The 17,905-nt window shown below is 37.3% G+C and overlaps 1 protein-coding gene and 1 long non-coding RNA gene across 9 annotated transcripts in view; one reads left to right on the forward strand and one right to left on the reverse strand.

The window, feature by feature from the left end:
• Positions 1 to 17,905, reverse strand: part of LOC105493666 (alkB homolog 8, tRNA methyltransferase) — a 67,048-nt gene that overhangs the window by 33,730 nt on the left and 15,413 nt on the right. For all 7 annotated transcript variants that reach the window (XM_011761512.3, XM_071075529.1, XM_011761507.3 and 4 more), the window contains 2 exons: positions 17,737 to 17,807; positions 441 to 547 (listed from right to left, as the gene is read on the reverse strand). In XM_011761512.3, the coding sequence (XP_011759814.2) occupies positions 441 to 547; positions 17,737 to 17,807 (178 nt within the window). The remainder of the gene's footprint in view (positions 1 to 440; positions 548 to 17,736; positions 17,808 to 17,905) is intronic.
• Positions 1 to 17,905, forward strand: part of LOC105493665 (uncharacterized) — a 57,399-nt gene that overhangs the window by 30,422 nt on the left and 9,072 nt on the right. The window contains exons 2-4 of one of the 2 annotated variants that reach the window (XR_011611039.1): positions 12,178 to 12,355; positions 16,151 to 16,287; positions 16,428 to 16,500. This is a non-coding gene — a long non-coding RNA (uncharacterized lncRNA). The remainder of the gene's footprint in view (positions 1 to 12,177; positions 12,356 to 16,150; positions 16,288 to 16,427; positions 16,501 to 17,905) is intronic. The other variant, XR_011611040.1, reaches the window with a different exon arrangement.

Below are 17,905 nucleotides of genomic sequence, written 5' to 3' on the forward strand. Positions count from 1 at the left end.
TGAGAGTTGAATGTGGCCCACTAGCCATAGCTTGCCAATCCCTGACATACGCAATGTCCTTGTTCTTAGGAAATACACAATGAAGCATGGAAGAGTAAGCCATAATGTCTATAACTTACTCTAAAATGATTCAGTAAAAATGATAATGATAACATATGTGAGAGAGAAATAAAAAATGTTCCAAATATTCAAAATTAGTAAATGCAGGTGAAAGGCGAAGGGAGTTCACTGTACTATGCTTGCAAGTTTGCTATAAATTAAAAATTTTTTCCAAGTGAAAAGGTAATGTTTAACAAAAACAAAACTAGACAGATGCCCCTAGGAGTTTTGAACCCAGAAGCCTCGATCTGCAGGCACAGGGCATGGTCCCTGTGGCTCAGACACAGAAGAATGAGAAGTCTCATAAAGTAAAAAGAATCCTGTCATATTTCAATACATACCCATGGGTCCAAAGGTATCTAGATTCTCCTGTCATCACCAGCAAACTCCGACGAGGCAACATAACTGGCACTGCAGTACCATCTGGGTGCTTAAAATCCATGACAATCTTGAAGCAAAGATAAAAGCATAATGATCAATCCAAAGTTTCATATACTCCAAGGATAAGAATGATTAACAGAGTTTGGCTATTTTTCTAGGCTAACAGAGATTAAAACATAATAATGCTTGTAGAAAAGCATAGCACAGTGGTTCTCAAATTTTACTGTACATGAGAATCAACTGAATGACAAAAAAAATGGTATTTCATCCACAGAGATTCAGAATCAGCAGGTCTGGAGTAAGGCTCAGAAATCTACATATCTAATAATCACCCCATGAAATTATGAAGCAGGTGGTCTCAGGATACACCATAGAAAACAGCAGAGTAGAGGTCAAACACAGGGACTTTGGAGCTGAAACACTAATATCCTGACTCTTCCATTTATTAATCACGTGACACAGGACAAGTCATTTAACCCCACTCTGCTTCTCAACTCTTACAGTATTTTACATAAATTATATAGACAATTATAAAAATAATCACATATAATCCATTAGATTATATGAGATTTTGCACCTTTAAAGTAATGTAACATACTGGGATTAGAGGCTGATTAATAAAGAGACAATAAAAAAAAAAAACAGGGACATTTTCAGCAACTTTTCCTAAGTTATGCTCAAATATTATTCTGAATAGCAACCTATAAGGATAAAATATCCAAGAAAATGCTTGTGTCCTAGGAACCCATCAAAAACCAAATACTTCAGTCTAAAAATAGCAGCAGCTGACAAATATGAATTAAAAAGGCTTACTACAGGGCTGAAAACTATTCTTTTAAGTGAACAAATCAATCCATTTGAAAAATAGATATGACAACTAACTGTAAGTAGGATGAAAAGAATTTAGCATAGTACCTTCCTTAATGGTAAACCTGCACAGTACCCGGTACAAAGTAAACATTCCATAAATGTTAGCTACTATTACTATTAATAGTAATATTGGATCAAATGAGATAATACACATGAAAATTCTCTGTAAACTATAGTTTTCTTCCTTTCTAACCTATCCTTCCAATCTAAGTATGGAAAATAAAGTAAGGTGATAAGAGTTTAATTTCCTAACAGTTATCTGTTCCAAATGTCTACATATAATTCCATATAGTCATACCCTGAAAGCATTCAAAACACCAGAGATTAATTCTGAAGTTTTTAGGGATGAAGTGTATTGAGACTTGCAACTTTCTTAAAATGTATACATAAAAGATGGACCAATAAACAGACAGAGGGATGAGAAGATGGTTAGATTTGGTAAAGCAAGTATATTAAAATGTTAATTGTAGAATCTAGGTAGTAGATAAAGAAGTATTTACTGTACAATTCTTCAACTTTTCTGTATGAAAATATTCATAATTGGCTGGGCGTGGTGGCTCACACCTGTAATCCCAGCACTTTGGGAGGCCGAGGTGGGCAGATCACTTGATGTCAGGAGTTTGAGACCAGCCTGGCCAACATGGAGATACCCTGTCTCTACTAAAAATACAAAAAATTAGCTGGGCATAGTGGTGGGCACCTGTAATCCTAGCTACTCAGGACGCTGAGGCAGGGGGATTGCTTGAACTCGGGAGGCGGAGGTTGCAGTGAGCTGAGTTCATGCCACTGCACTCCAGCCTGGGCAACAGAGTGAGACACCGCCTCACAAGAAAAAAAAAATTTCATAATAAATTGTTGGGGGGAAATGGGAAAACCACAGTGGCCCCTTGTTAAATCAATTTATAAAGGTTTCAATTTTCTTAATAGAAGCCAAGGCCCACACCTAGGAAAGAATAATGAGCATATTTATTACTAGAGACAATTATCGGTGGCTTAAAGGAAATCCATGTCCAGATATCCAGATGAAAACCATCATGATGGGAAAATATTCTAGAAGACTAGACTCTAGTTCATTAAACAAATATTTATTAATCATTGGGGGAGATATCAAAGGCTACAATAGTGAAGAGAGACAAGCTCTATGTCCACCTAGAAGTTACAGTTTTTGGCCAATATTCAACATGTTTTACAAAGACACAATACATATGTATTTGTGAAATTCAAACTTATTCCCTCCCGTCAACAGAGTAATGATTTCCAAATAGGAAAATTTCAGCTTAAACAAGTCATTAGATCTCACAAGAGATATAGGAACATGATATTAATTAATTTTGAAACACTTGTCCTGGCATATACAAGCCAAGTTTCAAGGAGGAAAAATACACAACTAAATAAGCTAAATATTTTCCTTTTTCTGTATCAAACTGACCATTCCTCATCTTTTTTTTTTTTCCAATAGGCTTTTGGGGAACAGGGGGTGTTTTGTTACATGGATCAGTTCTTTAGTGGTAATTTCTGAGATTTTAGTGCACCTGTCACCCAAGCAGTGCACATTGTACACAATGTGTAGTCTTTTATCCCTCACCGACCCCCGACCCTTTCCCCCAAGTCCCCAAAGTCCAATGTATCATTCTTATGCCTTTGCATCCTCATAGCTTAGCTCCCACTTATGAGTGAGAACATACGATGTTTGGTTTTCCATTTCTGAGTTATTTCACTTAGAATAATGGTCTCCAATTCCATCCAGGTTGCTGTGAATGTCATTATTTTGTTTCTTTTTATGGCCGAGTAGTATTCCATTGTCCATATATACCACATTTTATTTATCCACTCGTTGATTGATGGGTATTTGGGCTGGTTCTGTATTTTTGCAATTGCAAATGGTGCTGCTATAAACATGTGCGTGCAATTATCTTTTCTGTATAATAACTTCCTTTCCTCTGGGTTAGATATCCGGGAGTGGGGCTGCTGGATCAATTGGCAGATCTACTTTCAGTTCTTCAAAGAATCTCCACACTGTTTTTCATAGTGGTTGTACTAGTTTACATTCTGACCAACAGTGTAAAAGTGTTCCCTTTTTACCACATCCCTGCTAACATCTTTTTTTTTTTTAATGGCCATTCTCCCAGGAGTAAGGTGGCATTGCATTGTGGTTTTGATTTGCATTTCCCTGATAATTAGCAATGTTGAGCATTTTTTCACATGCTTGTTGGCCAGTTGTATATCTTCTTTTAAGACTTGTCTATTCATGTCCTTAATCCATTTCTTGATGGGATTGTTTGTTTTTTTCTTGCTGATTGAAGTTCTTAACTTTATCTTTGAACTTGGGTTAAATGAAGTCTGATGTAACAATGGAGCATGGGCTTGAGCAAGGAAATACATGCAATATGCTTGTCCACAGTTCCTTGAGGCACATTTGGGTAATACGTCCACAATGTCCCAGGAACACATACAGTGTGAGAGTTCACTGAGACTCAGAGTTCACAGTAAGCACTTTATGTCTACCACTGAGTGAGTGGGTACACTGACAGCCTAGAGGGTCCACCAGAACTTGATTCAAATGTAGAAAGAAGACAATGGTGTTCTAAGAAACACAAGCAATCAAGTGTTAAATTAAATTTAGCCCAAAGTTGCCTCCTTGTAAGTTCAGCCTAAATGTTTCTTCACACATACTTCATACATAGAACTGTAATCTAACTGGATGTCTAAACAGACTGCTGCCTACTCTTTTACCAATCACTGAGTTTCACACAATAAAGGTGGCCATCTGTTCAAACCATGTCCAAATAAGGCAAACACCAAGCTGTAACTAATCCAGGTGTTTCTGTACCTCACTTCCGTTTTCTGTATGTCACTTTACTTTTTCTGTCTGTAAATTCTCTCCAACCACTCAGCAGCACTGGAGTCTCTCTGAATCTATTCTGGTTCAGGGTGCTGCCCGATTTATGAATCATTCATTGTGCAATTAACTTGATTAAATTTAACTTGTCTAAAGTTTTTCTTTTAACACAAGGAACCCCACCATCATATCCCTTCTTATTCATGTTACTTCCCTATGTTAGCCAACTGCTTAACAGTGAAAATGATAATGTAGAAGAACCCATAACGACAGGACAACCTGAAGGCTGAAAGAAAGAGCTCAGAGTAGTGGATCAATGCAACAAGCCAAAAATGAAAGTTGATCACTTATTGTGATATAATATTATAAACAAAGGTTTAAAACCTGAGGAAGCACCAACTCCCCCCAGCCCCATTTTTCTCCACTGTACACTGCATGACTTGAGGGTGAGGTGGATCGTCGTGAATGTGGAGATTGTCTCACTGCTGAGGGGGCCCCAAATGAAAGGTTCCGGCAGTGTTATAAACTCAGCGGTCAGGGAAGGGTGAGGGGGAAGGACTAGGAATTGAAAAGTAGCTAGTACTAAGTCAGACTAAGGAAGGTATCGTTGAGGTTTCCAACTCCTTCCTCCACAAAAAGGCCTTGGCAGAGGTGCCTGAAGAGGACCTCAGCCAAAGACCTCAGATAAAGAGATCGAGGAATGAAGGTGTCTGGGCTAGGAATGCAAATAGGCATAAGAGCATGACCAGCCAGGGAGGTTTGACCCCTTCATTACAACTTCACTTAGACTGTAATGCATTGGCTGTGCATCAAGTCTACTATGGGGAGGGCAGCTTCCCGCCATGAGGCCACCAGGTAAAGCCTTTGTCATTGCCTATGGTGAGGCCTGAAAAATCACATGGGGTTTCAGCCTGGAGCCAGACTCCTCAAAATTCATAATTCCATTTCCTTCCAGTCCTTCCTTACTCAGCAAACAGAAGATAGACAATGTTAGCAGAAGGTGCTCAAATCAAGAAGTGAAACAAAAATGGCTATTGTTGAGTTAGTTTTGTGCAGTGTTTCCACTATTCTGGTAAAAATGATCACAAATGAATGTACAAGTACAAAATACAAATTGTTTAAGTTTGGTGATTCCCAATAGCAAAGACATGGAATCAATGTAAATGCCCATCAATGATAAACTAGAACAAGAAAATGTGGTACATATACACCAGCATGGAATACTATGCAGCCATAAAAAGGAATGAGATCATGTCCTTTGCAGGGACACAGATGGAGTTGGAAGCCATTATCTTCAGCAAACTAACACAGGAACAGAAAACCAAATACCACGTGTTCTCACTTATAAGCGGTACCTGAATGATCATAACACATGGACACATTGAGGGGAACATCACACACTGGAGCCTGTTGGAGGGGGGTGGTGGAGGAAGGGAGAGCATCAGGAAGAATAGTTAATTGATGCTGGGCTTAATACCTATGTGATGGGATGATCTGTGCAGCAAAGCACCATGGCACATGTTTACCTATGTAACAAACCTGCGTATCCTGCACATGTACCCCAAACTTAAAATAAAAGTTGAAGACAAAAAAAAAAAAAAAAAATTGGTGATTCCACACAAGTTAGATGTTCTTACATTTGCATTTAAAACTAGTAAAATGCATGCCATTGCATGAAGAAAAATAGTAAAATTCATGCCAATAAATCAAAATTTAGATTTATTTACACTGATGGCACTAAATAGAAAACACAAATCACTTTGACGAGATGAGAAAGACCACAGAAGGAAAAGCTTTATACTTTAGTGCCTTTCTGGTCCATTTTCCTATGTTCTGAATAAGGAGTCGACATTTTCATTTGGACCTGGGCCCCACAATTTATATAGCCGGCCTTGGAAGGTCTGCATTTTTTAAATGTTGTCAATCTATTTTATGACTACAAAACACAAAAACACAATTTCCTCATATGCTTATAAAGCCCCCATCTTGAACAGATAAATATTCTCTCCTATTTTATTACAAATTTTCTGGCACATTTTAGCCTTTATATCTCTGAAATTTATTTTGGCATATAATTTGACAGTATAGTTTTTTTAAATTTAGATATAATTTTACTTATAAAATTAAATGTAGGCTTCCTATGAAAATTAAATTTTTCTTACCACATTCCATCATCAAAATAAAGTATTTTCAGTATCATCACATTTAAAGTATCTGTACTTTAACTAAATGCTTGTTAAAATACCACAAAATAAAAAGACTTTAAAAAACTGTTCAATCAATAAAGTTCCCCTGAAACTGCTGAATCATTCTGCCATGTGAAAATTGTGCTCCACAGGAGCTTTTCCAATTATTCTTTTTGTTTTTACCTATTTTCTCTATTTTCTGAGATGGCAGAGTCAATAAAGATCTAGTGCCCAGCAAGCTTACAGGGCATGACCGAGGATAATGTTCAGTCCTAAGCAAACAAAAACCTTAGACATTCTCATCTTATACAACTTTCACATACCCAAAATACAACAGAACAAAAATGCCAGACACAGTTATCAATCTATCAAACAAGAAAAGTTAACATTCATAACAGAAAAGCACATGAAGGAATAAACAGATTTCCATGTTGCCTAAATAGGATAAAGAAGAATATATTGCTACTGAGAATACTTCTGAGAAAGAAGACAAATTTAATCCTGATCCTTAATGGTTAGAAAGAGGCCGAGATCATTAACCCTTTAAGAGAAATCCCAAAAGAATATCTGGACAAGCGACAATATGATGTGAAAAACGATGTGTGATTCATAGAGAATGATAAAAGCTAAGAGGGTAGAACTTACTATATTTAACTAGAGAAAATATTTCATAGCTGAAAGTCCACCTGTTTCCCATAGTCTACCAAACACAAATATTTTATAGTTGTGCTAACAATTTCGTTTGACCCAAATGAAATAAGAGTTTGCTTTTTATTTTAAATAGCAAAGAGGAAATTCCACAAAAAGTGATATCCCCAGAAGTACACTTTGCTAAGAGTAACTGGAAGAAAAGCTTGCTGGTATTTCCAGGGCAGAGTCATTGACAGTAATTTTGCCCTGGAGACACCTTGGAGACTAATGGCTGATGCTAGTGACCTTTAAACCTTCTACCTATGCCATATGGCCTGCTCCTTTAGAACAGGTTAAAATGAAGGCCCACTGGCTGGGCGCAGTGGCTCACGACTGTAATCCCAGCACTTGGGAGGCCAAGGCAGGCAGATTACTTGAGGTCAGGAGTCTGGCCAACACGGTGAAACCCCATCTCTACTAAAAATACAAAAAACAGCCGGACGTGGTGGCAGGTGCTTGTCCCAACTGCTTAGGAGGCTGAGGCAAGAGAATCGCTTGAACCCAGGAAGTGAAAGTTGCAGTGAGCCAAGATTGCGCCATTGCACTCCAGCCTGGGCAACAGAGGGAGACTCTGCCTTAAAAAAAAAAAAAATCAAGGCCCACCACAAACCTGTTTCCCTTCCCTGATTCCTACTGGTAAGGGATGTTTAAAAAACAACAACAAAAAGCAAAAATGGAAAACAACGCCCACACACAGGAGACTTAAATCCATTGGCTAAATTTCTTGAAAGTTAGAATCCCCAAATTACAAAGTCTTATGAAACTCGAAGGAAAAGTGGCAATGTCACCAACACATTCTGTAACCCTGTAACCAACGTACAGGACTTCCCATTTGAAAGTGACTAAAAGAAAACAAGTTCTATTCCCTTGTCCTGCAGCCAGCAGCAATTTCATAAAGTACAAGCCTCAATAACCTGGTCATGCGAGGAGAAAAACTGCACAGGATGGTGCCCTATGGCATCAAAGAGTGGGCGCTGAAGTGTTACGGGCAGCAGCTAAATACCACTGTGGTCCAAAGGCACTTATTTCTCATTGCTACTGAGAGAAAATGAGAGGCAGAACATCGTTTGACGCTTCTGGTGTAGAAACTTTCCTAGTTGATCAGGTACCATGCACACATTTAGGGTTTACATCTGGAAATGTGCCTGCAGTACTGCATATGTGAAATAGGCAAAATTAGATCCAGCAAAAATTTAAAAAGAAAACACCACAAAAAGATCTACTGTATAGCAAAAGTCAGCAAATTCCACCTTTCAAATACAACTCTGACCTCCAAAACTAGGTCTCAGCTGCTGAACAAATAGATTCTGCCCTCTCTTCCTCTTCACCCCCAAAAACAAATGGCTTTGAACTGTTTTGTCTAGCTAAGCTCAAGTGTAATGTAAAATAAAAATAAAAGGCATCTTTTTAGCTAATGATCTAGACACACTGTCAAATGGCACAATAGAGAACAAAATATATGTTGCATAACTGGAAAATAAGCTAAAAAAGAAAATACTAAATTGGAGACACTTTAACCATCATTGTATATTCAATATTATAAATGCTTACCTTGATGCCTAACAAATAATATGCTTATGTTGATGTGTTTGCGCTGAGACCACTTGCTTTGAGTTCTCACTTATCGCACCATGGCTTCATTTGTTTGCAGGAACCATGAAGTGAAATCCACCACCATTCAAAAATGGGTTCACAAACCACCTCAATAAAATTAAGTTTTACTTTATATATGAAAAGGTTATAGAGGTAATAAAATATTTTAGCTTAAAAATATTTTAAATTGTATCTTTGTTTACTTGTTAGGGTCTGTCTAGTACATGATATTCAACAAATATTTTTGAATGAATGAATGAATTCATCATAAATAATGTATTTTTACAAATAGGGTGGTGTATATTTTATATTTGGACAGAAGACTTTCTAAATTCTATTTGTTTGTTCTCTGGGCTTTCCTCCTTAAGCAAAATAAACCATCAGATTCACAAAGAACCAAAATGAGACAGCTAGAGTAACAAGAACAACAGTCACGGGTATATCTATTCCTGAGGCCCTAGATTGCTCCCCATGAGGAAAAGTTCACTTAATATAGCATCTGCCACAGTCTCTAGCATAGAATAGTTGGCTATTGGCAGTAATGATCATGGTAATGGTAGTGCTGATGGTCAAAGGAGTAGAAGTCATAGCAGCTACTATTCATATTACTAACTGCATATCAACTCCCGATGACAATCAAAATGCAAGTAATACATGTTGACTTCAATTTAAAACAGAAAGCACCAAAATTTTCTCCATGGTCAATTAAAAGTTAAATTGGGATAAGCTAAAACCCAAGTCCCCCAACTAGTCCAGTGTTTAATTCAGCCCTGGTACAAACATGCCAGGATCTGAAACTAATACACATAGCCTTGAACTTCTTCAGTTTCTAGTATTGCACCGGAATATTTAATTGAATGATAATTAGAACTGCCAGTGGGGGCCTATATTCATTTCTATTTATCCTTTGTCTTAAAGAATAAACCTAAAGCCCCACTGCCCTTAGAGTTGATACTATACAGCTTTAGCACTTCAGCATTTTCTAACTCAATGGTATAAAATCCTAGCTATATAACACAATCACCTGTGAGCTTTCTATAAATATAGAAAGCCAGCCTTCATATCAGACATTCTGAATCAGAATAAGACACAGTACCTGCTCTGGAAAAAGACAGCCTAGTAGGGGAAACAGAAAAAAAAAAAAATCACAGGGACCTCAAATACTCAAATATCAGAAATAGGCTATAAAACAAAGATGCTTGCCATGTTTAAAGATATAAATGCTAAGCTTGAACATTTCAGCAGGGAACAGAAATGATAAAAAAGAGACCCTGTAGATATAAAGAAAAACCAGGCATTCTAAAACAGAAAAATGCCATAACTGAAATTAGGATATCAATGAATGAGCTTAACAGCACATCAACACAGCAAAATAAAGAACTAGTGACAGAAGAAACTATTTGGAATAAAGCATGGAGAGACAAAAGACAGAAAACACAGAAGACAGGATAAGTAAAATAAAAAATGTAGAAAAAAAGGTAAATGAAGAAAGAATGGGGCAAGGGCAAAATCTACAGAGGCAATGACTAAGCAGTTTCCAAAATTGATGGAAAAACTCAATCTACAGATTCAAGAAACCTGGTAATTCCCAAGCAGAATAAACAAGCCCATCAAAATAAGCAGAATAAGCAGGATCATAAAAATAAAACAAAAGGTAAAAGAAAAAAAATCTTAGAATCCAGAGAAATAAACAACAGTCACCCTCAAATGTAACAAGAACAATAACATAAGCCACAAAAAAGTTAAATGAAATCTTTAGTGCATGAGGAAAACTTAGCGCATGAGGAAACTTGTGGGAGTAATGGGTATGTTCATCATCTTGAGTGTGGTGAAGGCTTCATGAGCATTTATTAAGTATGTGCAGCCCTTGGTACATCAATTACATCTCCACAAAGCAGTTTTTAACAGAAAACATGGGATGCAATAAAGCAGTACTTAAAAGCAAAATTTATAATCCTAGAAATACATGTCAAGAATATTTGACAACAGCCAGGTGCAGTGGCTCATGCCTGTAATCCCAACACCTTGGGAGGCCAAGGTAGGGCAGACTGCTTGAGCCCAGGAATTCAAGACCAGCTTGGGCAACATGGTGAAACCCCGTCTCTACAAAAAATACAAAAATTAGCTGGGCATGGTAGCTCGTGCCTGCAGTCCCTGCCACTAGGATGGCTAGGGTGGGAGGGTCGTTTGAGCCTGGGAGGTCGAGGCTGCAGTGAGCCATGAGTGCACCACTGCACTCCAGCCTGGGCAATAGAGCAAGACTCTGTCTCAAAAAAAAAAAAAAAAAAAAAGGAATATTTGCCATGTTCTGAATGTTCTAATGACAGTGGGCTCATTAACCAGAGCAGGAAACCCAGAAAGGGCAAAGATTTTGTTCTGTATAGGAGAATGACAGTGGGCGGTGAATGGCTGAAAACAAAGATGATGAGCTTTGATTTAGACAAGTTGAAATCCCTTTTAGAATGTTGGATATAAGCCGAGGCAGGTGGGTCACAAGGTCAAGAGTTCAAGACCAGCCTGGCCAAGATGGTGAAACCCTGTCTCTATTAAAAATAAAAAAATTAGCCAGGCACGGTGGCGGGCACCTGTAATCCCAGCTGCTCAGAAGGCTGAGGCAGAGAATTGCTTGAACTCTGAGGCAGAGGTTGCAGTGAGCCAAGATCGCGCCACCGCACTCCAGCCTGGACAACAGAGTGAGACTTCAACTCAAAAAAAAAAAAAAAAAGAAAAGACTGTTAGATATTCAGGGCTAATATCTGAGGGGAAAAAAAATCAAGGTTGAAAGTATTTCTGCATCCCCTAGAATGCACAGGACAATGCTGGTCATATAAGTAAAAGTTCTTTTAACCAACATCCATTTAACCAACCAACATGCTCCATTCCTTCTATAATGTGTACCCATGCCCGGAATATTTGTTGATGACAGACAACTCTCCAATATGTTCATGCACTTCTATTCTCACCAGTAGAGCTATACGCTTAACAAGTCAAATTGTGTATGTTCCCAAATCACTGTGCCAGTTACCCTAATCATTATAATTATTTAACTTAATTTAATATTACATAAATGAATGAAAATTAAGTGAGAAAAGACAGCATTTTTCCATAGAAGCCAAGTTGAATATTGTAGAATGACTCAATAAAGGCAAAAAATAAATATAATGTTCCAACAAATGTGAAAATTGGATTACAAAATATTGGAAATAAAAACATCAAATGTAAAACCCCACAATCAGATGGTTTCACGTCTTTAAACGTTTGCTTCACTTTAAAGAAATGAAACTGGAAAGACAAAGCACACTGTGGCCCCTCACAGAAGCAAAGACCTTGGCCTGACAACAAAATATTGATGAGTGAATTTATATGTGTTAAGTTAAAACGGCTGCAGTATGTATGTGTCTTTTATTATTACTATTCCCTAATTTAAGTGCAGCCGACTGGTAGTTTCAACTATATCACCTAAGCAGGCTTCTACTGTAGTTTTCTGAACTCCATTGATGTTTCTAAATTTTATTCCAGTTCTACAATCTAGATGGAGTGATATAATGCTGTTTCTTGCTACACAGTAAATGCACATCGTTCTAACTGAAAAGATGGAAGAATCGGTACTCCAAAGTCTCCAAATACAGCAGCATGTTCTATTTTATGATGTCATGCCGTGAAACAGACTTTGTTAGCAGCCTGTTGGCTGAAACAGGTATATTTCTTTGCCATTACCCTTATTGAAGGGGCTTGAATAAAGGAGTTCCTACTCCACAGAAAAAAGATAAAGAGTGCATGTTAAGAACTGTCAGCACTGAGTCTTTTTTGCCCAGTTTATGCAAAAGAGAATGCTGACTTCCAAAAGATCCTGAAACATAAACACAAAAATAATTGAATCTTCAGAACGTAAGTTCTGAAGGAAAGTGCTTAAAAGTGAAAAATAGAATTCAATGTATAAAAAGTGACATGATCAAACAAGGCAGAGCATTTATTTATTTCTGGCCTACAAACCAGCAGATCTACTTGTCTACTCCAGAAGTTTTGAATGTTAGAGACCCGTAGGATAAAAGGAAAAATGAAGATTGGCCCAATGCCGCTTTAATTATACTATAACGCAACTAAAGAACCCATGTGAGAGTTACGCTCTTTTTCCACATCTACATCAAAATACATGTACAGCCATACAAAAGTCACCATGGCTTTAGATACAAACCACACACACACACACAAACACAAAGATGGAGAAATATACACCCACCAGGATGGCAGATCACTCTTTTTACTGCTAAGGGCACTACAGAGACAGAGTAAAAAATTCACAAATAAGCTATAAAGAATGAGAGAAAGGAGTGAGGAGCTACACAGCAGAGACAATCCATTTTTCAGAACTTCAGGAAATGTAAATATTCCAAGGACTCTCAGATAAGAATAAAGTGTGGGGCCTGGAATCAAGATAAAAACTAAAAGAAGAGATTGTTTGGCTTCTGAGGCTGTAAACATTGCTTATATAGGCAAATATTGAGGGCTGAATTTGAGGTTGGAGATGAAGCCAGTATGTCTGCGGTCCAGACAGTATTGTTGTTTTAAGTGGTATAAAGAAAATGTCTGGGTGTTTTTTCCAGTTTGTGCTAAAGATCAGAAAATAATGAAACATTTGTCCATTAAAACAAGAAACTCTTAGAACAGACGTACCCTGTGAGTCATTCTGATTGACCAGACTGAGAATACAAAACAAAAAACAATGACTAAAAAAACCCATTCAGCTAGGTATTTCAAGATACTGCATAAATAATTTTTACTCAGTACCCTATCACAGGAGATCAGGCAGGACTCAATAGGTATTTGCTGATAGCAAGAGCCTGGAAAGAGAGCAGGAAATATACTTGAAAGATGTGGCCCTCTATAGCAAACATTCAGCAAATGGGGTCTTTACTACCCAACTATCCAACTATCCCCATCCACCAAGTTGCAAAAGTCATCATAATAAGAAATATTTACTGATAAACAGACTTCCATAAAATTAGTACTTGCCCAAATCTCTCTCTCTCTCTTCAATATCAGCAGCTATCTCTGCCCATTATGGTAATCCCTTTGGTCAGTCTTTCAGTGAATGCTGATTATATAAATATTAGCCAGTGTAATTCAAATACAAAACTAATTGAAATTGCAATTCTCACAAAAGAGGGACTTCCCAAAGTTGATAAAAGGGATGTCAGAGAGCCATTTAAATCATATGCAAATCCATTAAACATTTGAAAATCTGGGAGAGTCAGTACTTTCACAACGAAGAGAAAAATAATGCAAACAACACAACAATGATGCACTCTATATAATCAAGCTATAAAAGTCAAATAAAGGAATTTTTATCTTGCTATCATACTTTATCAGAAAAAAATACCAAAAATAAAGTTCATGTGACTCATTCTTTGTTCTAAAACATTAGTACATAGTTGTAATATAATCTAAAAATTGTTAAATAAAATTTTTCTCTAAAAACATCTTCATAAATTTTAGTTTCATTTTCCCAGGTAAGTCCTAATCAAAAGTTCTCTTTCTTATTTATAATAGAAGTTAGGTACTGGTTTTAGGGAGATGCGCATTAAGTAGTTATTTTCATTGTCAGTTGACCAACTCTTATGGTACTTGGTGAACTGAGTATCTACGCAACAACATTACTAGTTTATTATCATAAAAGGTTATAGCAAGGGCATCTCTCAAAACATGCCTGGCCAGCAAAGGCAGGCTGCAATTTACAGCAGGACAAATGTATCAGTGAGGGATTACCTAAAAACAAAAGCCTAGTAGACTTCACAGGTGTACGTTATTATTATATATCCTGATGCAGCCTACTCCTTGGATATTTCCCTAAGCTCATCCTCAGTTAGGGGAGCAGTTAGTATTTGAGATGGAAAGAAACTGGTTGGTTCCTTGATGAAATCACTGACCTGGGCCAACAAGTTGAAACTTTTGGAACCAGCCTTCCTCGAGACATCTTGTTATATGAGATATTAACTTGTTTTGCTGCGTAATCATTTTTATTTGGGTTTTCTGTTATTATTTGCAGCTAAAATCATCCTCACTTATACACATATCACACATATTTCAAAGGTACAAAAGCCTTAAAGAAAATCACAACTTAGTTGTAGAGGGAAAATTAATATGTTTGAAAAAAATCAAGACTGTTTTTGCTTAATATAAAATGTACACTATTTTTAGACATTCTATAAGAATTTTAAGAATATGCTCCAGTAGTCATAAATATAAAGCATTTAAGACTTATATTAAAGTTAAGAATACCTCACGGGAACACCATGAGTTGGAACATTTAAGAGTTGAAAGAGATCTTAGAAATTTCCTGGGAAAGAGAGAAAGTAAAGAATTAAATATAACGTCAATGACTTTTGCTGAGTCTTTGATGTTATATTTAAGTCAAACAAAACAAAAAAAGCATTACAAAAAACCAAAACAATAATGCCACTGACAAAATTATTACAATGAAATGGAAGCTACGATAGGCATTACAGGAAAGTTCTTAAAACAACTGAGGATGTCAAACATGAGAAAATAAAGAAATAGGGCCGAAGGTATAGTACTCAGATTCTAGGTGTGGAGCAAGGTGCTAGGAGAAAATTCGAGTAATTACACATCATCAATCAATAAATAAAACAGAACGGAACAAGGTGCAAGAGTGGAAAGTCATCTCTTTCATGACCACTTGAAATCCTACTTCTAGGCCATGGGAACATGAGCTTCCTCCTGTTACAGAAGTGAAGGCTTTAAGTAAGGAGCCCTAGAGCAGATACACCTCAAGGAGCCTTTACATGCATGAACTGCTCTGAGTTTGAAAAACACTTTCACATACATTACCTCATTTTATTTCTATCACAATCCTTCAGCCAGGAAAGAAATATTATTAATCCCATTTTTAGATGAAATAAAGGCCCCAATTTAGTAGACTGTTTTAAATAGTATTACAAGCTGAAACAAACATTATAAACTTAAAATTATAAGAGCTTTAAGAAGAATATGTTCAAGTAATCATACAAATAAACTTTTTTTTCAAAATTACAATTCACTTACCCTCAAAGGTATCTTTTAAAAGAAAATCTACTGTTCCTGTCATAACTTATGCACACTTTCCAGCCATTACAAAGATGGCTTTAACCAAAAGTCATTCAAATTGGCAGCTGAAAATTATATGCCTCCAGAGACACCAAATAGAGATAATGAATGCAGCAGATTTTCAGTTCAACTAAAGGGCAAATTTTCCCTTCTCCACAATTTCTAATTAAAAACTGTGCAATGATCTTCTAGGGCATTGGGGGGGGGATATTGAGTCCTCATTTGTCACATCTCCCTGGGAAGGGAGGGAACTTCCCTAGGAATAAAAAGTAGAAACACTCCTAGTTTTTTCCCACCCCTTCACTGACAACTCTCCAGGGAACGCCTTTGCTTATTGGTTACCCTGAAGCCAAGCTCACGTGGCTCAGCCCTTTCCTCTCGTTTTCAGGGCCAGCTGGTTATGAGCTAACACAGCATATGAGCTAACACATATCCTGTTAGAGGAGCTCCTTCGTGTCCTGTTATAGGAACAGCCTCTGCCTCCATGGGGAAGGTCTCCAGTTGTCCAGCTATGCCAGTGACAAGGTCAGTATGTCTCCTTAATTCAGAGGTGTAGTATTAACAAGTTCACTTGGCTACAGATCTAAAGTCATGTTCTGCCATCAGTTTTCTCAGTAGTAAAGTTAATACGCTAATCTCCAATTATCTTTTGTCTCATTTCTCAGTTGGCTACACAGTTGGAAGGAAAACGTGAAGATGTCCTTTACTGGTCCCTAAAGCTAGAAGCAAGGATAGGAGGTAAAAACAAAAAAGAAACCAGAGAGAGAAGAGTGCTTTTTCCTCCCCGATCTCATTATTTTTTAAAGCGCCTGTATTAAGAATCTACACACATAGTTAATAAGATGGTTCTGTCTTATCAAACACCACTAATTGTCAAGTCACAGTATCAACATGACTACACAAGCTCGGGAAAGGTTAAGAGGCCAAAACACTGAAGATCTAATGATGGAAACTATACAAATATGGGAAAACAAAAATGAATAGTTTTTGCCTCCAGGAACAAGATCAGAATTTGATACAGCCTCTAGTTAGATTAGATGACCTCATGTTTTAAGGACTCTGGTAGATTTAAAACTCTGATTTTCAATTTTTTTGGAGTCAGAGTCTCACTCTGTTGCCCAGGTTGGAGTGCAGTGGCGCAGTCTCGGCTCACTGCAACCTCTGCCTCCCAGGTTCAAGTGATTCTCCTGCCTCAGCCTCCTGAGTAGCTGGGACTACAGGCGCACACCACCACGCCCAGCTAATTTTTTTTTAATTTTTAGTAGAGACGGGGTTTCACCGTGTTAGTAACGATGGTCTCGATCTCCTGACCTCGTGATTCGCTCGTCTCAGCCTCCCAAAATGCTGGGATTACAGGCATGAGCCACCACACCCAACCTAAAATTATGATTTCTATCCAAAAATCTGCCTGTAGGTTGCGTGGATTACTTCACATGTAATATTTTCTTTTAGTGGCTCAAGCAAAGTGCAGCTTCAGAAACAAATCAATGAATAAACATGAACCTCTTATTCTTCATCTATAAAAATGAAGATATTACCCTCTACTGCTCAGAGTTTTTGAAGGGATTGAATCAGGTAATATATGGAAAAAGTTCACCAAAACTCGGAATACACATTTTAATTTGTTTCCTTTTTCTATGGCATGAAGCTAGTATCTTTTGCCACTAGATGGCAATGCTGCACCAGTAGGTCAAAAATGGGCCACATTGCACCAAGGAAAGTCTAGATCTTATTTAACTGCTAAAAGTTTCCTGTAAAAAATTAGATTTCAAGCTGTTTTCCTGGCATCTGATGAGGTGACAGAAAAAAATTTCGACATTTAAAAGACGAAGACATTCAAAAGAAACCAAAGTGCTAATGGTGCTCTTATTTTTCATTTTTAAATCCTAATTCATTAAGAATGTGGATGATCTTTGAAAAGGGCATTGTACAAGGTAAGATATATGATGATAGCTAATAAAAATGACCATTTACCTCTGACCCCAAACTGAGAGAAACGATCTCATCCTCAAAAGCAGAATGTGTGTCAATATGAGCGGGAATTCCTGAGATGGAAAACAGGACAACACGTCACTTCATTTTTCCTTTTAGTAGATTTAAGATGGCTGTAAATATAGCCTTATGCTGTTATGGTGACAATATT

The sequence above is a fragment of the Macaca nemestrina genome, chromosome 12 (genome assembly GCF_043159975.1).
Source record: "Macaca nemestrina isolate mMacNem1 chromosome 12, mMacNem.hap1, whole genome shotgun sequence".
In the NCBI taxonomy this organism is placed as follows: domain Eukaryota; kingdom Metazoa; phylum Chordata; class Mammalia; order Primates; family Cercopithecidae; genus Macaca; species Macaca nemestrina.